Genomic DNA, 24910 nt, shown 5'->3' on the forward strand with positions numbered 1-24910 from the left:
AGGCTTGAGCTGCAGGCTGCAGGTACAAAGGCTGGGAGGCGGGAAGAAGCTGGAACACTCCGCGTGCTCACACTCTTCGGCTAGGTTGTGGTTCTTCGTCTCTTTTTTTCCTCCCTCCCAGAGTCCTAAGCTGAGAATAGGCCTAGACGGGATGGCTGAGGCTGGGTTTTTCAGGAGAAAGGGCCTCTGTCCATCTGTCCCTCCATCTGACCTCCCCCGGGTGCAAGCCCGAGGTCGTCCTGGGAACAGTGGGGGGCGCCATCGGCTCCCAGAGCCCAAGGTCAGGACTGGATCGTCTCCCAGCCTCCGCAGCCTAGCGTTCGGCGGTCGTCGCCCATCTGATCCCGGACAGTAGGCGACCTTCCCCATCCTCTCCCGCTCCGGCTCCGCCCCCGTCCAGACCCCGCCCCAAGCCCGGCCGGGCTCCGCCCCCGGTCCAGCTCCGCCCCCTCCCAGCCCGGCCTCCCTCCCGCGGGTGATGGGTAACGGTTACAAAGCATTTTCTCCCGCCGCAGTTTTTGCTTAGTCATTGCCTTCCAGGAAACAGCAGCTCCCGCGGTTCAGGCCCAGACCCCCGCGGCGGCGGCTCCGACGACGGTCAGAGCTCCCGCCTCCCGGCCGGGCCTCCCTGCGGACCCTCCCCTCGCTCCCGTCTCCTCCCGTGGCTCCTCTCGGTCGCCCTCGCGGACCCTCCCTCCTCCGGGTGGCCCAGGGCTCCGCCCGCCTGGCGGGCCCCGAAGCCGCCGCCATGGGCACGGACGGCCACGCCGCCGGGCTCCTGCTGCGCCGGGCCAGCACCCTGCACCTGCAGACCGGCAACCTGCTCAGCTGGGGCCGCCTGCGGAAGAAGTGCCCGTCCAGCCACGGCGAGGAGGTAAGCGCCGTGCCGCCGCCGGGCCCTGCGCGGGGGGAGGGGGCAGGAGGGCGCTGGAGGGTGCCGTGGCCTCCCGCCGCCTCTGCCCCTCGCCCCCGTCCCCTTCCTCCGGCCCCGGGGGGGTGGGGCGAATGTGAGCAGCCCGAAGGGCTGGTCCGGGGCGAGTGCGGCCGCTGCCGCAGGCCGGGGCAGCCCTTCTGCCCTTCTTCAGCAGGGTGCAGAGTCCCCGAGGTGCGCCTGGACTCGACCGCGCGCGCGTGCGTGTGTGTGTACCTATGTATAAGTGTGTCTGTGTGTGCATATGTGCAAACGCGCGTGTGTATGCGTGGGGGGGAAGGCGCAGGAAATCAGAAAAAATGCACAATTTTTAAAGATGACAATGCCCCCCAACTACCCCGTGTGTCAGGGAATTCAGGTATTAAGCGCCTGCTGTGTGCCCTGGACTGTGCTATTTATCGGTCTTAAGGTTGGCGAGGGGAAGTCCAGTCTTCTAAGACCTTTGCCACTGCCCTCTCCGCTTAGCCTCCCAAATAGACAATAACTGCTCCAGTTTCCGTAGGGCTTGTGTAAGAGTCCTCACTACAACCCCGGGAGTTGGGATGAAAAGAACTAACGTATGGAAACCCTAAAGGCACAGGGACTGGACCTGTTATGTCTTTGTCGTAGGGAATTCCCACATGCAACATGTATCTGATAGGCTTGAAGTCTTGCCTAGGTCACCTAGCGGTTAAGTGACTTCCCCAGGTCAGGCAGGACCAGGTTCCAAGGCCAGCTCTCCGAGCTACTGGCAACCATTGCTATTACTTGGTACTACAAGTAGTGTTATCAGCATTTTGCGGATGAGGAAACTGAAGCTCAGAGTATGTGACTCGCCTGGAGGCATCACAGAGCTGGTGTCAGAGGTAGAATTCACACCCAGGTCCTCCCAGCTCCCAAGTCCCTTTAGGAGAGCTAGACACACAAAGGTGATGTTTTTTGCCTAGGCCCCAGAAAATTGAGCTCCAAAAATGGGAGCACCATTCAATCCCCACAGCCAGAGAGAGACCTGCAGGAGAATGGAAGTGCTACAAGTACATCGTGATGGGCACCTTCTTTGACAACAGAGTTTAATATTTTGGGGAATAAGACACTTCCCAGTAGCCTAATTTTAATGCAGTGCAAAAGAGTTGTATGCTGTTGTCTTTAGAGGTTTGAAGTGAGCTTCTCTAAAAACTGTCAGTCCAAGTTTAGAATAAATAATAATAAAAAGACTATCCCAGCCTTGCTGGCATTAAAACATGCAGATGTGTTAGCACTAATCTCTGGTGCTGCTGGCCTTGGAAGCAGGTCCCTTTCCCCTTGTAGTCTTCCTGTTCAGTAAATGAACGGGGGGGGGGGGGGGGGAAGCCTTCAACACTGTAAGAAATACTTCAGATGTCAGTTTTCAGCATATTGGTTAATTAATTTTGATTAACTTTGTCCATGATATAGCTTCTGTGTGTATTCCTTCCACCTAGTAAGATTGACTACTCTGTTAGAGAGAGAGAGATAATGAATTGTCTCTTGGAGACATGTTGGTGATGAGCATCTCTGAACTTGGAGCTGAGCAGGACCCACCAAAGCTTGTCATCTGTTGGTGTGGCTATCCAGAACTCAGGGTCACTATTTTTCTTTGACAAGACATCAGTAGAGTAGAATTTTTAGAACAGGTGCCTGGTGGCTATACAGGGTTCTGGTTCACATTTAGCAGTATGATTGTCAAATTAATATCTTTTTCTGTTACACAGTTGATACTTTAAAAAGTTATTGTGTGCCATGCCAGTGGAGGGGAGCTGTGATGGAAATAATTTTAAGGGTTTTAAAATATATATTTTGTTTTAGAATCAATCAATCAATAAACATATTAAGCACCTACTGTGTGTCAAGTACTGTACTAAGTGCAGGAGATATAAAAAGGGGCCAGAGACAGGTCCCTGTCCTCAAGAAGCTCACAGTCCCATGGGGAAGACAATAAATAAATATATATAAACAAGCCCATATACAAAATAAATGGGAAATAATTAACAAAGAGAAGGCATTAGAATTAGGAGGGGTCAGGAAAGGCTTCCTGGAGAAGGACTGTTAACTGGGACTCAGAGGAATCCAGGGAAGTCAGCAGTGGAGTTGAGGAGAGAGAGCATTCCAGACCTGAGGGGCAGCCAGAGAAAATGCCCAGAGCTGAGAGATGGATTGCCTGCAAGTTGGGGGGTAAGATGTAAAAAGACTGGAAAGGTTGGAGGAGGCAGGTTTAGGCTTTGAATGCCAAAGAGTATTTTGTATTTAATCCTGAAGGCAGTAGGGGCACTGGAGTTTATTAAGTAGAGTAACATGATCAGACCTTCAGTTTAGGGGCATTAGTGTCTAAATGAAAGATTGGAGTGAGGAGAGACTGGAGGCAAGCAGAGCCACCATCAGGCTTTTGCAGTATTCCAGTTGTGAGGTGATGAGGGCTTTTGCTGGAGGAGTGGCAGGGTCGGAGCAGAAGGTGAAATTGATGGCGTTGGCTACAGATTGGATGTGGGTGGGGTGGGATGAAAGAGAGTGAGGAATCCAGGACCACTCCCATGGGAGAATGGTGTTGCTGTCTACAGTGATCAGAGGGTAGAAGGTGGGCAGGGGTTAGGGGAAAAGATAATGAGCTCCCTTTGGACTTGTGAAGTTTAAGGTGTCTACTGATATCCAGTTCCAGATGTCTGAAGGACAATTGGAGATATGAGATTGGAAGTCAGCAGAGAGATTAAGGAGGTGAGAAAAATTGTGAGGCAAGTTGTGGTGGTTGTTGTTGTTGTTGTTGTTGTTGTTGTTTGTCCTTCATTTCCAAAGAGGACCATGACGGCAGGAAGGTAATGTCTTGACTTGCAAGTGAATTGGATTTAAGTGAGGCAGGGCTGTGCAAAGTCATCAGCCCCACTATCTCCTCAACATCAGAGTCCAGTGATAAGATATAGATCAGTACAACTGGAATTGGCCTTTTGAAGCTAAGGTCTTTCCCAGGTCTCAGTTCATATAAGGCAACACTCAATTCAGTGATTAAGGCTGGGTAAGAAATGAGGCAAAAAATGCTCTGTTTCACCTAGTCAAAAAAAAAAATCAATCTGGTAGGGGAAGATTCTCAGGGTTTCTTGACCAAAAAGAAACAATTGCTGTTTATATTCACTTTGAGCCATCAGAACCCCAAACAATGACCAAGATAGAATTGGGCTGGTACCTATTTTTGGCCAGTCAGTGAGATTCACTGTGAGTTAGGTTTAAGGCATAGCCCTTAAAAAAAAAAAATCTAGCTCATAAACTGCAAGCTACATTACCCAATTGGTCCAAAGGAATATAAATTTTGATCGCTGAAGCCTTTGAGCCAAGTATCAAATTCGTTGAGGAAGGAAGGGAAGTGACCTGAAAGTCTGTAGAAAACATCTACCAGTGGTAAATATGAATAGTGGAAAACTCGAAGGAGGAGAAGTTACTGAGTGGTGAGGCAGGAGGAAGAAACTGGAAATGGCAATGAGGAGGAAGGAGTATTCCAACTCCATCCTGATCAGTGAGCTGAGGAGAATGAGTGAAGGTGCAATCAGGACTAGAAAGGGTGACCAAGAAGGCTGTCTTCAAGGAGAAGCCAGATTTCAGTAATAAGATTTAGGATAAAAGGAAATTTGTTGCCTATGGAATGGGCATTCCAGAGGGAGTAGTGGAGGGGCTGGGAGGTTTTTGGTTGAAACTGTGAGGTGAGTTTGAGTGGATAGGAATGAGGAATTGGGTGATGGGGTTAGAGAATGAGGTTTGGATGACGACCTGCAGGGTTCAGAATCACCGGGATATGAAGGGTATGACCAGATGTGAGAACATTCATCATCAAGGGGAGGGCATCACCCCTCTTCCCAAAGAGGGTTGGAAATCCAACTGGAGGCCATTGCCATATGAGATGGGAGGCTTCACCCCTTTTCTTCCCTCCAAAGGGTGGAGATAAACAGGAAAGGGTTTAGCAGGAGATGAGAGTCGAACCTATAAAACCTATAAAATTAACTTGTATTCCCTGGAGGGAGGAGTTTAGGTACATTGTCAAGTCATTTCAGTTGTGTATGACTCTTCATTATCCCATTTGGGGTTTCTTGGCAAAGATACTGGAGTAGTTTGCCATTTCCTTCTCCAGCTCATTTTACAGATGGGAACTAAGGCAAACAGGGTTAAATGACTTGCCCAAGGTTACACAGCTAGGAAGTATCTGAGGTCACATTTGAACTGAAAAAGATGAGCCCTCCTGACTTCTGGCCAGTACTCTATCCACTATGCCACCTAACTGCTAGCTTAGGTACATACTAAGAAGTTTAGTCCACAATTAAAAATTTGCTATGAATATGTTGAAGACTCTGGAAGGTATAAAATTTCTATATAAGCCCTTATTGCCTTGTTAAAAAGAAAGAAAATAAATTTTGTAATGTACTATTTCTTCATATGATCCTGTGAAGGATATAGTCCTGGGCATTGCTAAGAGACACCTGCCAAAAATGATTGATTCTGAAACTGCTGTATTTCCCGTTTGTGCTGGGCCTCAGCCCAGCTAAGCTTAGTGTTAGTAACCAGTGCACTTTTACAGAAAAGATCTCTGGGATGTAGCTTTAATAGTCATAAGTGATCAGAATCTGTACCTTCTTTTGTGTCCAAGTTCTATCTTAGCCAGTATACATTTATCTCAGTAGTTGCTTTTTTTTTCTTAAATGAATATACTCCTCTAGATTCAGTAAATATATTCATGATTTCCATATTGTCCTGCATTTGAAAAATGTTATAGGATCTTTGGATGAAAAAAGTTACTCTGTGAGTCCCATTGCCTTTAACTCCAGGGGACTCGTTTTCTTTTGCTTTACTAGAGTTAAATTTTATCAAATATTGTATGTGGACCATGATGTGTGGGACTTTGAAATCCTTTGTTGAAATGGATTTGGCCAGTTTGAAGCATGTCATTAGTAATACTTCAAAAACATCCCTGATTCACTTCCCACACTTTACAGACATGGTTTGTATGTTTATGTGTTGTTTTGACCAAAAAAAAAAAACCTTTACCTGGTTGCCTGCTTTCTCCATGCTGAGCCTCCCTGAATTTAGTCAGGCAGGTCCTTAGATAACCTGAAAAAACCTGGCAGGAAAGTCTTTTGTACACAAAGGATGGTACCTGTGGGCAATGCAGGCCCCTTCCTGGGATGGTTGGAGACTTTGAGCCCTGCAGTCTTATCTGTCATTAGTCTGGGAGCTCCGTGAGGGCAAGGGCTGTTTTTTGCCTCTCTTTGTAGCCCCATGTCTTCACATAGTTCTTGGCATATCAGTGCCCTCCAGAAAGTCATATGTGTGTGTTGTGAATTTTTAATATGATTATGGATTTAGAATCGGAAGAGGGACCTTAGACATCCTTTAGTTCAATCAGATGAGAAAATAGAGGTACAAGGCCACAAAAAGAGCGCCAGAAGAAGGACTTGTGTACGCGTGTGTACACACACACACTTTTTACTGCATCATAGTCCCTGAAATGTCCACAAATGAGCATGTATACTTCTTCAAAAAAGTCTAGTGGTTGACAAACCATTAAATTATACTCACTTAAAAGATGGTTAATGATCATCTTTTTGTAAAACATTAGGGAGTGGTGTAGTATTAACCAAGATTTTGGTTAATCTCAGTCCGGGTAATGAGAGAGGAAGCCCTTGGTCCGAGCTGTCCTATTGCTAGCAGAAAGGATGTTTTGTAATTCAGGAACTTGAGTCGAGTTCCTCAGAACAGTGGTAGAGAGCCTTCTGTACTCTGGTGACCATGCTAGCAGATTGCAAACACGAATAGGACACAGTCTCTGCCCTTGGAGAGTTTGTAATCCATTATTTTTTAATGCTTGCTCTATCTGTTTTTAGGCATCGTTGCACAGGAGTTTGTGGTTTCATTGTGGTTGTTCAGTAATTGTTTGAGATGCTTTCTCAACACTCAGTGAACAACTCATACCTGTTACCATGTATTATTCAAGTTGATTCCTGCATTTTAGATATTTCAGTAATCTGCCAAATCAGAAAGGTATAATTTAACTAAGCTCCCTCCCCATTCTGTTTCTAAAATTATATGACTTCAAGGTGTTTAAAATGCTGCCCTTTAAAATATGATTCTACTTGAATGCTTTTATGTATTAATAAACTTTTACAAATGTAGACATTTTAATTAGCATTGTTTAGTTTTTAAAAAAAAAAGGACCACAGCTTTGGCTTTAGGATGAAATGTACAATAGGTACAGATTTGACCCTACTGAAGAGAGAGTATCTTTGGATAACATAAAGTCCGAGTTTGTGATTGCTTTTTATTAATCCTTTTTATTATTAAGCTTATTCTTTTTCTGTCCAGACCAGTGACTCCCTCTACCAGTATGGGAAAAGAAACTGGTGTGCAGCTGAGGGTCTTCAGTATTTGTCTGGGGCACTGAGCTCACACAGCCAGGATGCAGCAATCAGGTCTCAGAGCCAGTACTTCTGAGGCCTGTTCTCTGCACAAAATGAGACTGTCTAATAGGTGATTTTTTTCCTACATTTAAATATGGAATAATAATTTTAATGGCCAATGTATTATTTTACAGCTGCGAGATTGTATTCAAAAAACGCTGAATGAATGGAGCTCCCAAATCAGCCCTGATCTGGTTCGTGTAAGTGAAATAATGATTTTCTTTGAAGTTTAAATATATATAAATAATTAAATATTAATGCTGAGTAGTTCATATCAATAGTGAAATAAGCATAAAGTTCATTATGTCTTTTGCTACAAGAACTTTTCATTTTTTATAAGGAAGTCACAGTGAATTAACATAAAAATTCCAATTCATAATTTGTAATGGCAGTTTGTTTTACTGGACTACCAGGGGGCAAAAGATCAAGTGATCCAGAAGCATTTCACTAGAACTTGTGGCAAAATAGAACTGTTCTAATAAAACTCTAAAGATATGATGGGAGTTTTATTTAATGTAAAAGGTATGTATGTGTGTATATGTATTTGTATATGCATATATACATACATATATATGTGTGGGAGGGAGGGAGAATGCAGCTCTGTGATTTAATTGGCATAGAAAATTATTAAGGGAGGAAATTGTCCTTATCAATGCAGTCTTCTCTGCAGCTGATAGGGGGGTCTCAGGCACACAAGGAGGATGGGTCAAAGGCAGTTCTCGAATCTAGGTGTTCTTAGCCCTGAGGCTGCCTCTCTGTCTACCATAACATGTTGCTTGAGGTCTCTGAACAATTAGTGGTCCATAAGCTGGCTTCTGGTGGTAGTATTTAAAATGACAAGAGAGAGCCACAGAGTCAGAGAGAGGAGAGATGTAGTCAATTTTTAATGCTTATATATAATATAAAAATGTTTACATAGATAGAGGTATAGATGGTATTCCAATTTTAAGCTATTTGAGTACAAAACTGCAGTAAGACTTTTGGAATACCCTGTATGTGACCATTTTAAATATTTTACTAGTTTACTAACCACCACCAAAAGTCCTTAGAATGTAAATTATAGTAGGTATATGAATGGGCCATAAGCCAGAATGATTCATCAGTAACTGCATATATTTTTAACTGATTATCCCTAGTTGTGGCATTAATTAAACACTATTAATCATTTAAACTTTTTTTTAACCTCCAATTCTGAGACCACATGCAGTTTTCTGTTCGATCTGTAAGGTGGATCTAAATCTTAGGCCACACCAAGAGAGGCAGGGCCTTGGATGGGCCTGTAAGGTCAGGTTCAGTTCTGGGTGCCTCATTTTGGGAGGAGCACTGATGAGCGGGAGTGCGTCTGGGGAGAACAAGCAGGTTGGTGAAGAGCCTCAAGATCGTGTAATTTGTAGGGATCAGTTGAAGGAACTGGGGATACTTGGCCTGGAAGGGAAAAGACTTGGTGCCTACAAAGAAGACTTGGTGGCTGTCTTCGGGTGTTTGGAAGACTGTTACTGGGGTAAGAGAGGAATTAGACTTGGTTTTCTTGGTTTCAGAGAGCAGAGGTAATAGGGAAGGTTAGAAATCACAGAGGTTAATTTAGATTTGATGGAAAGAAAAACTTCTTATCTAAAAGGGAAGTAGGGGGTCCTACAAAGTGGTGGGCTCCGTTTTCCTTCCAGCTCTGCCTTAGTATTTTGTGCAGTGCTAAGGGGTGGGGCACTTTCTGTTTTACTAGTTAATATGCTGAACTAAATGACCTTAGGGATACTTTCCAACTTTGAAATCTTGTGATTCTGTGATCATTTGCAAAGAATCTCCATCCATGCAAGGAACCTTTGAAGAAGAAATATTACAAGTGTAAATTGAGTATGTTAAATCATGTTTACCAACAATTTATTACTTAGTTACAATGGGATTACTTCTTATGACTAAGATTTAACATGAAATTTTGTCCAAGAATATTAGAGGCACAATAGAACTTAAGAGTGCAACTCTTTTATTTTATGGATTATACTATGTAAATGGTAATAACAATAATAATGATAATGATAATTGTTTAAAAGTTTCTCTGTTTTATAGAGAATGCATATTTCCATCCAAATAGTTTTAACTTAAAATACATATTTTAAAGAATATAAAATTTTTGAAATGCTATTGCTTTGTATATGGATTTTTTTTTAGGTAAGTATGATACTTTAGTCAAAATTTTCAATTTGTTTTCATTTTGTACTGGTATAATGTTTGCTTAAGGTTCCCTTGATTCTAAAGCAATTGGCTTTAAGGAAGAAAGGGCAGCTAGATAGAGGGCTAGGCTTGGAATCAGGAAGACCTGAGTTCAAATCCAGCCTCAGACACTTACTAGCTATGTGACCCTGGGCAAGTCACTTCACCCTGTTTGCCTCAGTTTCCTCATCTGTAAAATGAGCTGGAGAAGGAAATGGCAAACCACTCTGGTATCTTTGCCAAGAAAACCCCCAAAGGGGTCACAAAGAGTTGGATACAACTGAACAACATCAAAATTAAGGAGGAAAAGCATAGTTAGTCATTAGTAATTATCTTATGGACTCTACTCTTAAACCTTATCTCTTTATTATAGGAGTTGCCAGATGTCTTGGAATGTACTGTAGCTCATGCAGTAGAAAAGATAAATCCTGATGAAAGAGAAGAAATGAAAGTTTCTGGTAAAGTCCAGTCTTTAAAGCCCATCCTATTGTTACCTATACAATGAATGTAGTATTCAAATATTTGTCAGGAACAAAATGAGCCCATGTTGCTTCCTTAGTAGAATGTGACTCAGTCCATACATGTGGGTAATTCAAATGAATGGGGAAGTGGTGCAACGCCAGGTAGAAATGGAAGAATGAAATTCGTTTAAGACTTGGATTTAATCAAAGCTCAAAAAAATCAGTTGTACATCAGTCAAGTATTATGTAAAACTGGAGCATGGAGTGCTCTGTGAAGTCATGGGGTGAATCTCAGTTCTGTATTTTTTATGGTGCTGATTAACCTTCTCCACATGCTTGGCTTTGGATAATTAGGTAAGAGGGAGTTGGAGAAGAAGAAATGGAAGAGTAAAATAGAAACTTCATTGTTCCTTTTTTAGAGGAGATGTGTCTACCCTTCCTGTCCTTGTTGGAAGACTACCTGGAAATAAGGATCTCAGTCCATTTAGGATTTGGGGATGGGGTTTTATTCACTGGCAGAAGCATCTAACCCAGATTTAGAGCTGGAAGATACCTTGGAGGCTATTAAGTACAACCTCCTCATTTGAGGAAACTGAGGCACAGAGAGGTTAAGTGACTTGCCTAGGGTCAGACTTAAATGCAACTAGTAATAAGTGCTTCATGAATGCTTTTTGATTGATTTGGTAGGAAGCTACTTTATCTTTTACCCATCCATTTAAAATTCAAATAAGTTAACTATCCTTTAATTCATGAATTAAAATCAATCAACAACCATTATTGAATGCTGACTATGTGCCAGGCACAGGGGCTCAGAATACAAAGCCAAAAAATGAAACAGTCCCTGGTGTCAAGGAACTTATGTTGTATTGGAGGAGACTTGTAGCTATGTACAGAATACAAAATCAGTGACCTTTACAGAATAAATTGTAGGGTCGATCTGGGTGCCAGAGGAGGGTGCTGAGTGCTTGAAGTTTGTCTTGGAGGATTCTCTCAGGAGCTGGTGAAAGAGTACATCCTGAGCATGAAAGATGATCCGGACAAAGGCACAGACATAGGAGACGGAGCATGGTATATGAGAAACAGGGAGCAGGCCCATTTGGATGGACCGCAGAGGATGAGCAAGAGTGTAATACCTGAAGCTGCAAAGATGGGTTTGAGCTATGCTGTAAAGGAGGATAGGTGGGAGTGGGGAGGGACCAGTTAGAAGCCCTGACTTTTAGGGCAATGTTTCTTCTCCCCTCAGTACCCACTGATGAAGTGAACACCTAGATAAAGCTTCTCTGGATTGCAGCTACTGCATATACATTTTTTTACAAACAGAACTTTTGTTACTCTCCCCTGAGAGGGACAGAATGGCATAGTGAAGAGAGTATTCTCAAAGCCAAGAAAACCTAGGTTCAAATCCACCCCTGACTCCTCCTAGCTCTGGGACCCTGGGCCAAGTGTCTTAACTTCTCAGTTGTCAAAGACTTGAAAGAAGGTGTAACCTGCACTAGTAGAGGGAGTTTCCTCCCGTGAAGAGTCCTGCATATCACTGAAATCCCCATATCAGGCTTAAAGGAAAGGCTCGTGCCAGGTTGTGAAGGGCTTTCAAACGCAAGCAGAGGTCTTTGGATTTTAATCTCCAGGCAGTAGGAAGCTTATTGAGCTGTGGAGTGTGAAAGGAGATCTGTATGTTAGGAGTCTTTTCTGGTAGCTATGTGGAGGGTGGAGAGAAGAGGCTTCCTCTTAACAGGGGCCTTCTCTTTTCTTTTTTCTGCTTGTCACTGTCAGAATGGAAGCATCTGCTGCAAAAGTCCCTTCTTGCTTCCAGGAAGCCACCGCAACAGTGGCAGGGCAAGAGAAGCATCAGGACTGCTGCTGCTCCTGCTTGCTGCTGTGGAAACAAGAGCTGTGGTGAAAAAGTATTCTCCCCTTAGAGACAGCCTCATTACACATCGTTTTAGTTGTAGTATAAAGGACTGTATTATAGCGAGCATTCTTTTTCCACTTCACTTCAACAAACACTTATTGAGTACCTACTGCAGGCAGCATGCTAGACCCTAAGGATGCAAGATGGAAAGTGACCACTCCTTCCCCTCAAGGAGCTTACAATCTAGCCAGGTGGCTGAGTCAGCAACATAACCCAGCGTGATAGAAATGAGCATGTGAGCGTAGGAGAGAGGTCAGACCCAGCATTGTAGGAGATGTGAGGCAGGGACTCAAGAACTTCATAGCCTCTGAGCTGGGCCTCGGAGGAAGGACTTTGCCAGGTGGAAAGCTTGGGGGTCAGTGAAGGACAGCATACGCAGAAGCCCAGATGTCAGAGAGAACAAGATGAAATTAAACATTTAGTTTCACTGGAACATGTCTAGTGTTTACAGGGAGGTCAGGTGACCGGGCTGGACAGGTAGGTTGGAGCCAGCTTTGGTTGTCGGTGTGAATGCTCAGCCAAGGAGTTAAGCTTCCAGTTTAATAAAAGGTGAAAATTCTAGGGATCCAGTCTCTGAGGGGGCCTGGCTTAGTGGATTCCCTCTAGTCATCTGCCCTGGAGCTTGACCCTGGGATGCTATTCATATACATTTCCTCTTAACTCTTCCAGGTGGCATCCAGAAAAGGGAGAATGTTCTGGTGCCCCATGGAAGGGCCTTCATGGCCCAAGAAGAGGGCTGTGTATATAGTAATGTATTCTTGGAAAGTTGCATGAATTGAATTATGATAAAATGAATACTTCAAATATGGAAGGTTAGTCATTTAAAGTAACCTTGTAATTTCTAAATCAAATGTTGAATATCTAATTTGTACATAGTGCTGTTAGGCACTTTGAGAGTACATATAATCCCTGCCTACAAGGAGCTTACAGTCTAGTTAGGGAAAATGAAATAAATACATGAAAAAAAAACCAGTATGAGAATATTGTATGAACTGTTTTTGAAAGTATTGGTGCCGGTAGTTATAGCCCCCTTTTAGGATGGTAACTTGAAGGGGCACTTGGCTTAAGTGAATGCTTTTTCAGATTTAGAAAGGCTATACCTGGTTAAAGGTAAATAGGAAGGAACTAGTAGAGAGAAAGAAATTTGAGAATGCTAGCAGAACAGAGACCCTTGATGTAACGTAAAAATCTCATAATAATGTGAATAGCCCTTGCCTTTCTTCCCTTCTCACTTTTTTTCTTCTTAACGGATCCCTTGAATAAATTTAGATTTTTGCATATCAGATTTACTTGATGTGGAGCATACTCTGATGTTTTTATTGAGTTATTGGAAGAAATGGGTCTTGTAGGTTGAAAACAGTGGTCACTTTACATAAAAGAAAAACCATTGCTACCAAAGGGTTTCTTATTTTTCTCTCTATTACTACTAACTTAATCTTACATCCTGAGTAAATCTGACCAGGCTTCCACCCTGGCTAAGCAGACTTTCCTGTTTTTAACTAAACTGAAATAGTTAATGTCAAATAGCTTTACTAAATAATAGAAATATAAAATAAAATACCAAGTGCAACATGTTCAAGTTTACACAGGCATGAGGATGTTCTTTGTCTTTATTTGAGATGTGCCAGTCAAGCATCAGTACCGCACACCCCCTCCCTGTTTTCTTCCCCAGAGGGGTTGTGGGTATGCACTCCTGAGAATGGGTCATTAAACGTCAGAGCTGGAATCAGGATAGGCAAGATAGGCAACCACTCTAGCTGTATACAAAAAGATGCAACAAGGGACACTTTATTTTAAAAAAAAAATTAATGCATCTATTTTTGATGCCAGAAAGTATTTCTCTCCAAGGCCCATCGGTATTTTGTGGTCAGTAAAGTTGCATATATTTCAGTAAATAAAGCCTTTATTGGACAGTACAAAAGAAAGCCCAGTTGTCTGACCTTCCCAAAGGGTGAACAAGTTCCTTGCCCTGACTTGGCATAAGGTGCTGATAGGTGCCTCTAGGTCAGGAAGGGTTCATATTTTTACCTAAGGGTACATTAACAGTTTGGCAGACAGCCAGGTGCTCCTTCTTCTGTCCTTCCCTTAGAAGGAGGGGAGAGATTTTTCATGGGATTTCACTTGATGAGAAGGATTCATACTGATAGAAACTTGATCTCTTACTCTTGTCAAATAAACTCTAACATTCATGATCTGAATTATTTGCTTAATCTGCCTTGTTCCAATTAATGTAAATGTGATATAAACTTTTTTTAATGAGTAGATTTCTGCTAATATGGCATATCATTAAGGAATCATTATAGACATAAACTTTATAATTAGAAAACTAAACTTAGTGGATTAAAGTGAGAACAGAAGAAATTTTCTTCTGTATTATTTAAATTAGTTCTTATACTTCAGAGCATATTAATTTTTAAATATGTATTCTTTTTTGTATTTAGCATTGAAAAGTGAATACTTAACCAACCTGTTTTGTTTTTATTTGGTGCCCAGCAAAACTGTTTATTGTAGGATCAAACTCTTCATCAATGAGAAGTGCGGTTGAAATGGGTAAGCAAGAACTGCACTGTTTTTTCCTTAATATTGGACATTATGTTAATACAATCTTATAAACTACCACTAGTTGACATCAAAGAAAGTGAATGGATCTTAAGAGAAATCATTTCCTTTTTTAAAGACTCAGATAAATTTCAGACACAGGAAGCACAATTCATTTAATATGTAAGGTTAATAATAGAGTATTTTTTGGTATATTAAAAATGTGGGAGAAATAGCACAAAATATATAGTTTACCTTGTCTCATATTTTCTGCAATCTGTCCTTACAGCTCTGTGGTCACTTTGGTATTAGGTGTATAATATATTATGTATTTTTTTTCCTGTAACTAATGGAACAGTATTGATATTGACAACTGAAATAAACAGTTTATAGATTTCCATTTTTAGAATGAACAGTCATGTTTAAAAACATGCTGAAGCTGATAAATTCTTATGCCTTATGGAACAGTTGATTACTTATTTCTATAAATGTAGATCAAGAATGCAAATTCATTTACCAGAATCTCAACTTTAAATATGGAAGACTCTCAAAATACTAGCCAGGAAACTTTAGTGGCATACACTTAAGGTAGCATTGGGTGGGTAGAAGTTTTTTCTTTTTACCTTTACCTTTACAGTGAAGAAATGGAGGCTTCCTAGCAGGAGCCTAGGGGTCTCAGACACAGAAGAAAGGGGCTTTCTGTGCACAGTTAGTTGCCTCATGTAAGAGTGTGTGCTCTGGAAGTACAGGGAGGAAGGAATAGCCACCTACTAGACAAAACAAGATGAGAGATGAATTATGAGAGGGGAACTGAGGAGAGATAGCTAATCGGATCAAAAGCTGGACTGGAGTGTGGACTGGATCCTGGGAGCTGCCTTGAGGGTGTTGGAAATGCATCTTTCAAATGTGTGATCCAGAACTGTCTGAATGTTCTGCTCTCTCTGCTGTCCTGTCAGCCTGCTCTGCTCTGGGGATTGCTCAGCTGGATTCTGTGATCATCGCTTCACCCCCTGTTGAAGATGGAGTTAACCTTGCCTTGGAGCATCTACAGCCTTACTGGGAAGAACTAGAGAACTTGGTTCAGAACAAAAAGGTCGTGGCCATAGGGACCTCTGATCTGGACAAAGCCCAGTTGGAGCAGCTGTACCAATGGGCACAGGTAAGGAAAGAGACTGTTAGGAAGATTGCAAGTGCCTCAAAGAAGGGAACTGGGATTTTTTAAGTTCTTTGCCTTTATCCACAGCACAGAACTCAGTCTCCGTAGGTTTTTCTCAGTGCAAGAATTTTAAGGCATAAAAGGGAGACTTAATAAAGTGACTTCATGTTCCTGATTAATATTTTTATTACTGACCTCAGTTGAATAAGTTAAAATATTTTTAAAATGTACATTGAAATAATTCATAGATGAGAAAATACTGGTTCTTTGCTACTTATATGATCAAAATATTGTATCCCTTATGTATAGGTTACATTAGAGTAACCTGCCAGAATGGGAGAAGAATATCTCTAATAATACATTTTAATAGAATTGCCTGTGGGAGGGCTCCTTATGCTACAAACGTAGGTAGGAGGGAGAAGTTCGGAGGTTTTGTTTCATTTCCTTACTCACCTCCATTCTTCCCCCCCTTTCAAGCATTTTAATCTTATTGTGGCTCAGAGACCCCTAGGTACAGGAAGTGCCCTCTACCAAAAGAGTGAAGGTAGTGAAATGGAAAGCATGTTGGATTTAGAGTCTGAGGGCCTGGGTGCGAATATTGGCTTGGTTGCTTAACTGCCTGTATGACTTTGGGAAAACCACTTCTTTCTTGGGTCTCAGTTTCCCCGGTGTAAAAGAAAGAGGCTGGACTGGATGATCTTTCAGGTTCCTTCCAGCTCTGACCTTCCATGGATTCTGTGGATTTGATCCTTCCTTAAATGTTACCCTTTGCTTTTCTGTTAGTCTTTAAGACCAGAACGTAGTTTATTTTAAAGCACATGTGGCATTCTGCTAAATGGTTCTTACAGCAGGCATTTTAAGCAGTGGATAATGAGCATGTGTTCCTATCCTAGCCATTTACCCTAAGTCTGTTATCATGGCATAGGCTAACAACATTTGAAAACTTAGTGATGAAATAATTCCTTTTGTAACTCCCAATGTGGTAGAAATAGCTCCTTGTCACTCCAGCGACTAGAGAAGTCCATTAGTGTCATTCCTTTTATTTTTCTGCAGCATCACTTGTAAACTTTTGTGAGACTTTAAGTAACTTTTTAAAAACCTACCATTGTTCCCCCTCCCTTTTTTTTGCCACTGAATGTTTCTGTCAATTGAGTTTTGATTTCTTTGTAATGTGTACTTTTCTTATGTGTACCAGTGACCCACACATGTATCCTTGAACTAGGAACTGAATAAAGGTGGTTGGGACTATGCTAGGGAAGTATTTTATTTAAAGGGGGGGACTTGTATATTCCCAAGAATTTAAGATTGATTTAGAAAAATCTTAGTCAAATGAAAATTCTTTTCACTTGTAGGTGAAACCAAATAGTAACCAAGTTAACCTTGCCTCCTGCTGTGTGATGCCACCTGATTTAACAGCATTTGCTAAGGAGTTTGACATCCAGCTGTTAACACACAATGATCCCAAAGGTGAGGCTGATATTTCCATTTATAAAGATAGACAAAAATATCTCTTACCCACAAAAAAAAAAAGCCTGTTAACTTTTAGCCATGTGACATGATAGATTTGCAACTCTGGGGTCTGAAATGATTCATCTGAGTGAATTCAAAATATGAGTACCTTGTTCTCAGAAAGTCTTGCATTTCTTTTTGGATAAGTAGAAGGAAGTAAAGCAGAGTATATTCTGAAAGTGGGGCCTGCTGACATAAGCAAACCCTAAGTCATAATTGGAAGGGTTGAATTTTTCCCTCCTAAGAATATCCCAGATAACACTATGCTTGTCTAACTTAGTGCAACATTATTTTCAGAGAACCAAAGTGCCATTTAATTAAAGAAGATGAGTATCTGGGAAAAGTACTTGCAACTTAATCATAACTTTAGTAATTGAAAACTTAATACTTATGACCTACTATTTTGAGTAATGTGTAACTGCACATTCTGTCAACTCATAGTTATCAGACTCTTGTAATTATTGATCTGAAAATATCATTTGAATCAGGGCATTCTGAGTATGAGGGGAAATAATCCACCTTTTATAAAATCTTAGCAACATAATCCAAATTTGCTTGGTTGGCAGTTAGAGTGAGAGAGTACAGCATAGCTTTCAAATATATGTTGCATCAAGCTGAAGCTTAGAATATTCTCATGGTTGTATATCAAGTGTTTCTTCCATGTGTAGGGCATGTATGTATATGTGAGGGCAGGGACAATGTTTGTATCACCAAGTGCAGAGCACCCTTAGATGGGACATGCTATGCCATGAATGAATGGTTTTTTTCCATTTCATTCATTTATCAGGAAAAACCTTGTAGAAATGTTTAAAACTCTAACGATGTAAGATCTTCAAGACAATTATAAGTACTAAAAGGGCATAGTGGAGACATAAGTAGTCTGTATGGCATGTTATCATAGAGGAATTATAATTGAAAAGTGGTATAAAAGGACATGATTTCCTTTTATACAAGAAAAGAGAAGGTAGGTCTGTCATGTTAGAGAAATGAAGATTTCTGGAGCAATAAGGGCAAAAATGATAGAGAAGAAGAAGGGATGCCATCTGTACTTATGGAACATATGCCCACACTGATGAAATCATGTTAATCAAATTAACCAAGTTAATCAAATTAAGAAAAATCTGCTTTGCACTCACACAGACTGTTCTGAGGAGGTGGGGGAAAGGAATAAATCCTCTATTAGTGTTTAAAAGTTAACCCAAGCTTCCCATATGAGAGAGTGAGGATTGATTTAGTTTCATCACTTTTAAGTATGCTTACGGATAATATTTTGAGATTAAATCATATTTATTCCTATCACTCAGTAAGCATTTATTAAGCACCTGTTATGTACCAGACATTGCTAAGAATGGGAAGGATACAAACATCAAAGCCTCTACTCTCAAGAAGAGCAGGGGATACATAGACATATAAAAGTAGATTCAGTATAAATAAATATAAAACAAGTATAGGCAGATTTACTTACATTGAATCTTTTTTATACAAAATATGGATAGACAAATTGGGCAGCTAGGTGGTGCTGTAGATAGAGTGCCAGGCATGGAGTCAGAAAGATCTAAGTTCAAGTCCAGCCTCAGACACTAGCTGAGTGACCCTGGGTGTGTCACTTAACCCTATTTGTCTCAGTTTCTTCATCTGTAAAATGAGTTGGAGAAGGAAATGGAAATCACTGTAGTATCTTTACCAAGCAGATGCCAGCAGAGCCCAAGCTCCCGGAGATGCTCCCAAGAGCCTTTAGTTCTGGCCTGGTAATGGGTGTGTGGCCCAAGAAGCAGCCTAGGTCCCCAGCAGGTTAGTTATGGAGAGAAGAATTTTTTCAACCATTGAAACTCACAGACTGCAACCTCATTAGATGGTTATCAGTGTAAAGAGTAATCTCTATTAACAACATCAGAAATCTTCGAGGTATCCAATAAATCCACCCATTTTTTAGGCTGCTCCATCTCTATTTTTTTTCACCACTTCTTTTATCTTCCTTTGAAAATATGTCAGTCTGAAAAACACTTTCATAAAACATATCCATATGATAGAATCATAGCATTGTGTGCTAGAAGAGAATAGCTAGTGTGGAAATATTAATACTTCTCTAAATTGGAAACTTGATTGTAGAGGAAGCAAAGGGAGTTTATCAGAGAGTTATTTTTATAGAGGTTTTAACAGACTTAATAAGTTGACCTTTAAATAGAATACAAATAAGAACAAACACTGATTTTGCTGGTATGTTTCTTCCATATGACATTTTTCTATGTGACATTTAGATTAAATTGCCACTCCATTATTATGGCAAGATAAATACCTGCAAGAATCTTGGCTACTCTTTTGAGTAGATATGTATGTGTGTATGTGAGTAGAGGTATTTTAGATGTACGTGGGTATGGAAACAAAAATATGAAGAGATTATTGATTGCTTTATGTGGTGCCTTATTTATCTTTGTGTCTTCCTTAGTATGCTAGCATAATAATGCCTTGCACATAAATGTTTAATACGTGTCTGAATGAATAAATGCGTGGTCTGTTATTGACATTCAGGCACTGTGTTGTCTTCATAGCTTTGATTCTGAACCTTTAGGCTAGAGAACTTTGTCTACATCAGTTCTGAACGCACTGCTAAAAAATCCACAATACATTTTGACCCATAGTGGAGAGATTTTCCTTTAAAAGGAATGTCAAAGGTAGTTATTTTAGTCATTCCTGAGGAAGTAATGAAGTAGTTAGGTTAATGAACAGTATAGTTCTTTGATTGAGAAAATGTTAATTTTATTTAGTTCCCACACTGATGACATTGTGGCTTGAAACAATGAAGTATGCTTTCTTGAGAGAAACCCTGGAAAGTTAGTTTATAAACTTCCTAAACAAAATGGTTTTCCTGAACTAGATGTCTAAGATCACTTCCAGAGCCAAATCTGTGAGATGATCCTCACAATATCCCTGGAGATGGGTGGAATTATCCCCATTTCTTAGATGGGAAAACAAGAGCCAGAGTAAGTAAACTTACCAGAGGTCCCTTGGGCCAGAGAGGACATTTTCATCCAGCCTCCTGATGCCCAGTCTCAGGCGTGTCTATCTCGCCATATCCCCTGCCACATTCATTTAGAAAATCCAGGGAGATGGTATAGGAATTCCTAATGTACACCTGAGAGTCCATTGCAAATGCAGACAGTCTCTATTTTCATTTCACATCCTATTGGCAATGATCAATTTCTCAAAGATTATAGCAGTATCTGAGGGGGCGGGGCACGCAGTGTTTCACCATAGTTCTCTGCTGTATTTCAGAATGATCCAAATTTAATTTTGGTCCCTCTCAGAATTAATGATTTTGTTCTATGGATAGTTTGCTACAATATTTTTTAATTTCTCTGGCAGGTAGGATCTTTTCCCTGCTAGCTTTGATTATATCAGTTTCCATTCTCTTTTGGATAACTCTTTTTTACAAAGATTTGTCACTGAGTAGAAAGGCAGAGGAATCACTGTTATGATGTAGTAGCATTAGCGCTGCACTAAGAAGAAGAAGCTGGGTTTGCATCTTGGCTCCTCCACTCTGGTGGCATGAGCTTTAAAGGGCAAGACATTCTACTTCCCTTAGCTTCTTTATCTGTAAATGATGGCCAACCTCAGGGGTATCATAAGGATTAAATGTAATGATGAGTGTGAAAATGAAGAAAGCCCATATAAATGTAACGTGCCTGGACCTTTCACATTCTTAATATAGCTAAGAGTTAATGGCTTTTAGCCCAGATTAGAGGCTTACCAATACAATTAATTGGTTAATATCATGTTCCTCTCTGAACTAGGTGCTTCAGATTTAAATTGGTATCTCTGATAGTCACTTGGGTCTTGACCTTTCAAGCCCAGAGTAAGAAGTATTTCATAAGAATTTCTATATGAGTTTTTGATAAATATCATAGACATTAAATTCTACCCACTTTTATTTTAGATTTTAAATTTTTGCTGCTTATGTATGTATGTGGTGGAAGGGCTTATGTATCACTATTGGTCACATGTGATGATTTCTCTCCCTAGAACTGCTTTCTGAAGCAAGTTTCCAAGAAGCTCTTCAGGAGAGCCTCCCTGACATCCGAGCGAATGAATGGGTGCCCCTGTGGGTACTTCGGTATTCGGTCATTGTTAAAAGCAGAGGAATTATCAAATCCAAAGGCTACATCATACAGGCCAAGAGAAGGGATTCTTAATTTTTCATAGGAGGGTGGCCTACTGACTGTACACTGCAGAGAAGTAATTTTTTCCAAATCAAAAATCCCTAAGACATAAAAACCAAAAGTTATAAACTTTAAATTGTGTCAGTGAGACAAAGAGTCTAGTCATATTTTGACACAGTATGTTTTCAAATACTGTATGCATCCTTCCTTGTCTCCAGACCAGTTCAATCATATATGAAACACTGTATTGTTTTCATTAAACTATTGTTTTCTAACAGAAATTGTCTATAAAGAAAATACTTACAATATAGTCTTTATTTTTATGACTAATATAAATCAAGAAAATTGTTGCTAGATATATTTTGGCCATAGGCATCAGGGTAAGATATATAGATATAGATATAGATATAGATATAGATATAGATATAGATATAGATATAGATATAGATATAGATAGACAGACATACATATCTGTCTGTATTTTTTATTTACCAATAAAAATTCTTTAATTACTTCTTAATTCTTAAGGCCACAAGGATGTTTAAGTACAGTTGTTAAAACTAAAACACTGGAGAATATTCTTCCTATCATTGATTGAAATTACATCTCAAAGTAAATAGAGTAGCTGGATTCTGCTATACTATAGATTTCTTTTTTTTCTTTTCAATACATGGATAAAAATTTAACTTTTTCCCTGGCACTGTGACCTTATAGTTAAGCTATAGTGATTTAGCCTTGTTCTTGTGCCATATTTCGTCTCACTTGTGTTTCCTACAAGAACAAATCAATGTAACTGAAAAGAAACTGGTAGCATTTTTAATCACAAATAACTGAGCTTTTTTGGAAAACAACAGTCAGCTCCTGATAATCTTTATACCTCTTGAATTATCCTGAATGGTGTTCTGATTAGCTGAGTACATTATGTGCCAATGATCACCACCATTATTGTAAATGACTACCTAGAAGAGGTGACTAAAAGCCGCAAATGGGATTTTTAAAAGGCCCTCAATTCAGAGCCAAAGTTGTGTGTAGTAATTCTTCAAGGTATAGTTCAACTGTTCAAAAACAAGGAATGAAATAATACTATTTTAGTAGTGGAAGGGACCCTAAAAAACATCTAATTACATTTTATTCATTTGCCATTCATTGGTTCTTAAGCTAAAATTTTTTTCATAGGCAGTAGGCCATAGCAGTTGAATTTAAATATGACCTAAAAATTTGTATTAACCAAATATGCTTTGGATTGCATTCAGTATATTTGACTCATGAAGCCAGAGGAAACTGCAGAACTCATTTTGCTTTAGCTTCCTCAGCTTAGCTAAAAAAGACCTAAATATAAATATGCCAACATTTAAAATACCATATATATTCTTTCCATCCCAAGATTTTTTTATGCCAGTAGATAACTTATTTAATAATAGGAATTGCCCTGTTGAAATCAGCCACCTAATTTTCTTCCTCAAGTTGTAATTATATCTAGACTTTGAGCCTGTTTAAAGCCTTATCGCATTTTTATATTAACTTTTAATATTGTGTGTTCTCAAAAGCTAAGCAGTAGTTTTAGAAATGTGAAACATTTTTCCCATTTAACATGTCTGATAAACAAAAAGTTTACAATAATTGTTTAATCCTGTAAAATGAATTATCCTCAAAATATACAGAGTTTAAATGTTACATTAAATTTTTTTAACCTTGAGTGTGTAAAAATGGAAATTGTTGGGTTTGGGGTTTGGGGGTTTTTGTTCTTAGTTATTACATTAGTGATGCTTCTGCTGAACTCTAGGCACATCCTGCCTTCTTTTGCTTTGAGCTTTCCAAAAATTATAGATTCTGTCAGTGAAGGGGGAGGATCATGTGTGTCCTTTTTCAAATGAGCTTTTGTTCCTTTTGTTGCTGAATAACAAATCCAGTGTAGCTTATTGAATTTTTTAAGCCTTTCTGGTTGTCTATGCTTTGTTCCTTAATCCTGTTTTCTAAAAATATTAGAACATGGTGATTACCTTTCACCTTTTTTTCTGCCTTTTTTTATATTTATGACTTGTTAGAGTGACAGAGCTCCACCACTAAGAATCATAACACTATTAAAAAAATTGGGTTTTTTTAAAAATAGCTATCAATGTCATACCTGAAGGATTTGTTTCTATGGGAGATATGTTCAGTGACAGAGAGTATAAATAATTTACATTACTACCTCTTTCTAATAAACTATAAAAGAGGCTGTCAAGGTAGAAATTGGATGTTTCAAAATACGTCAAAGCCGTATTATAACATGACTAGTAGTGTTGTGGTATCATGTGTAAAATGGGTCTGTCTTCAACCTCATCTGAGAATTTTTAGTCCCCAGAAAGACCAAAGTCTCATCACATGGATTCTGAAAACTACCCTATAGTAAGACTCCCGAGTAACGTCTATTTAGAGGCACCTGCTCAAAAGAAATTAAGTTAGAATGTAGCTGGAAGTTCCCGTCTCAAACCATGGTCTTCAAAAGTCAGTCACTTGGATGGCTAAGCATAAAACATAACAATACAGCATTTTTCTCTGTTTGCATGAATGTCTATTTTTCCCATTTCCTAGTAATGACTGACATAAAAAGGACTTTGTTTTCCTAGAAGTCTAATCATACAAAGGCCATTCAATTATGTATATTGATAGCAGATTTTCATTTTGACATTCCCACCTACTCAGTGTATTCATATTTGGGGGACATACTAATGACATGTCATCAGGTAACAAGATGTACGTTTAGAGGTCATTTTAAACTGTTTAATTGTGAATTTAAACTCGTTTTAATAAATTGATGTGTGCTCTTGCTGTTATCTAGATATCCATTTTTGACCAAATTTTTTCCAAAGTTAACTGTATAATGTATCAGAGCTTTCTTTTTCCATTGGCAGATTTGTTAAGTTGGTAAAGGGTAGCTTGCTAGTGGTATTTTTTTTTTAAATACATGTAACATGGCTTTCATGATATTTTTATAGTTTTTCAGAATTACAAATCTATTTAAGAGGGGTAAATACTTTAATTTAGATAGTCCTGCATTTTCTTGTTATATATCTCTTTAGAGGTGTGCTATACAATTAAGGTAAAATAAAACACATTACAATATTTATAGTAGTTTTAAATTTTGCCTCATGAATTTAATTGAAATAAAAGTGTGAATTGAATGTGTTTGAATTGTCTTGCATTTCACTTGGGGTAATTAGACAGGCCCTAGAGCATAACGTTAATGTTCTTTCAAATGCCAGCTAGAATTAGATTGTCTAGAATTGGATTGTCAGTGCATGAAACTCAACATACCCAAAACAGATCTCATCTTCTTTTCCCCAAACCCACCTCTCCACCAAATTTCTTGGTTTCAATTGAGGACACCACTATCCTTCCAGTCACTTAGGTTCTGAACATCAATCATGCTCCGCTCCCCACTCCTTTGAGCCCCACAGAGCCAACTGGCTGTCAAGTTTTGTCAATGCTATCTCTTCTCTGTCTCTGTCTCACTCTGTCTCTCTTTCACCCTCACCCTCAACCGTTCCCTCCTCTCCACTCTCTCAGCCACCACCCTAGTCCAGGCTCCTATTACTGGACTATTTCAGTAGCTGCCGAATTGGTCTCCCTC

The 24910-nt window shown here is 39.9% G+C and overlaps 1 protein-coding gene across 1 annotated transcript; it reads left to right on the top strand.

Annotated features, from left to right (window-relative positions):
• The first annotated feature begins 463 nt into the window (after window positions 1-463).
• Window positions 464-24465, top strand: GCLM (glutamate-cysteine ligase modifier subunit). Its single transcript, XM_020972042.2, has 7 exons — window positions 464-874; window positions 7491-7556; window positions 9938-10022; window positions 14431-14487; window positions 15432-15634; window positions 16984-17098; window positions 21161-24465. The coding sequence occupies exons 1-7, from the start codon at window positions 749-751 to the stop codon at window positions 21328-21330; spliced, it is 822 nt and encodes a 273-aa protein (XP_020827701.1). The 5' UTR covers window positions 464-748; the 3' UTR covers window positions 21331-24465.
• Window positions 24466-24910: the final 445 nt, after the last annotated feature.

This window comes from Phascolarctos cinereus, unplaced genomic scaffold (genome assembly GCF_003287225.1).
Source record: "Phascolarctos cinereus isolate Bilbo 61053 unplaced genomic scaffold, phaCin_HiC Scaffold_5;HRSCAF=322, whole genome shotgun sequence".
Lineage (NCBI taxonomy): Eukaryota > Metazoa > Chordata > Mammalia > Diprotodontia > Phascolarctidae > Phascolarctos > Phascolarctos cinereus.

Excerpts from the sequence above, each read along its gene's own strand:
- GCLM (XM_020972042.2), top strand. The coding sequence starts at position 749 with ATGGGCACGGACGGCCACGCCGCCGGGCTCCTGCTGCGCCGGGCCAGC. Across the intron at positions 15,635-16,983 it reads AGCTGTACCAATGGGCACAG|GTGAAACCAAATAGTAACCA; the intron begins GTAAGGAAAGAG and ends TTTCACTTGTAG. Across the intron at positions 17,099-21,160 it reads AACACACAATGATCCCAAAG|AACTGCTTTCTGAAGCAAGT; the intron begins GTGAGGCTGATA and ends TTCTCTCCCTAG.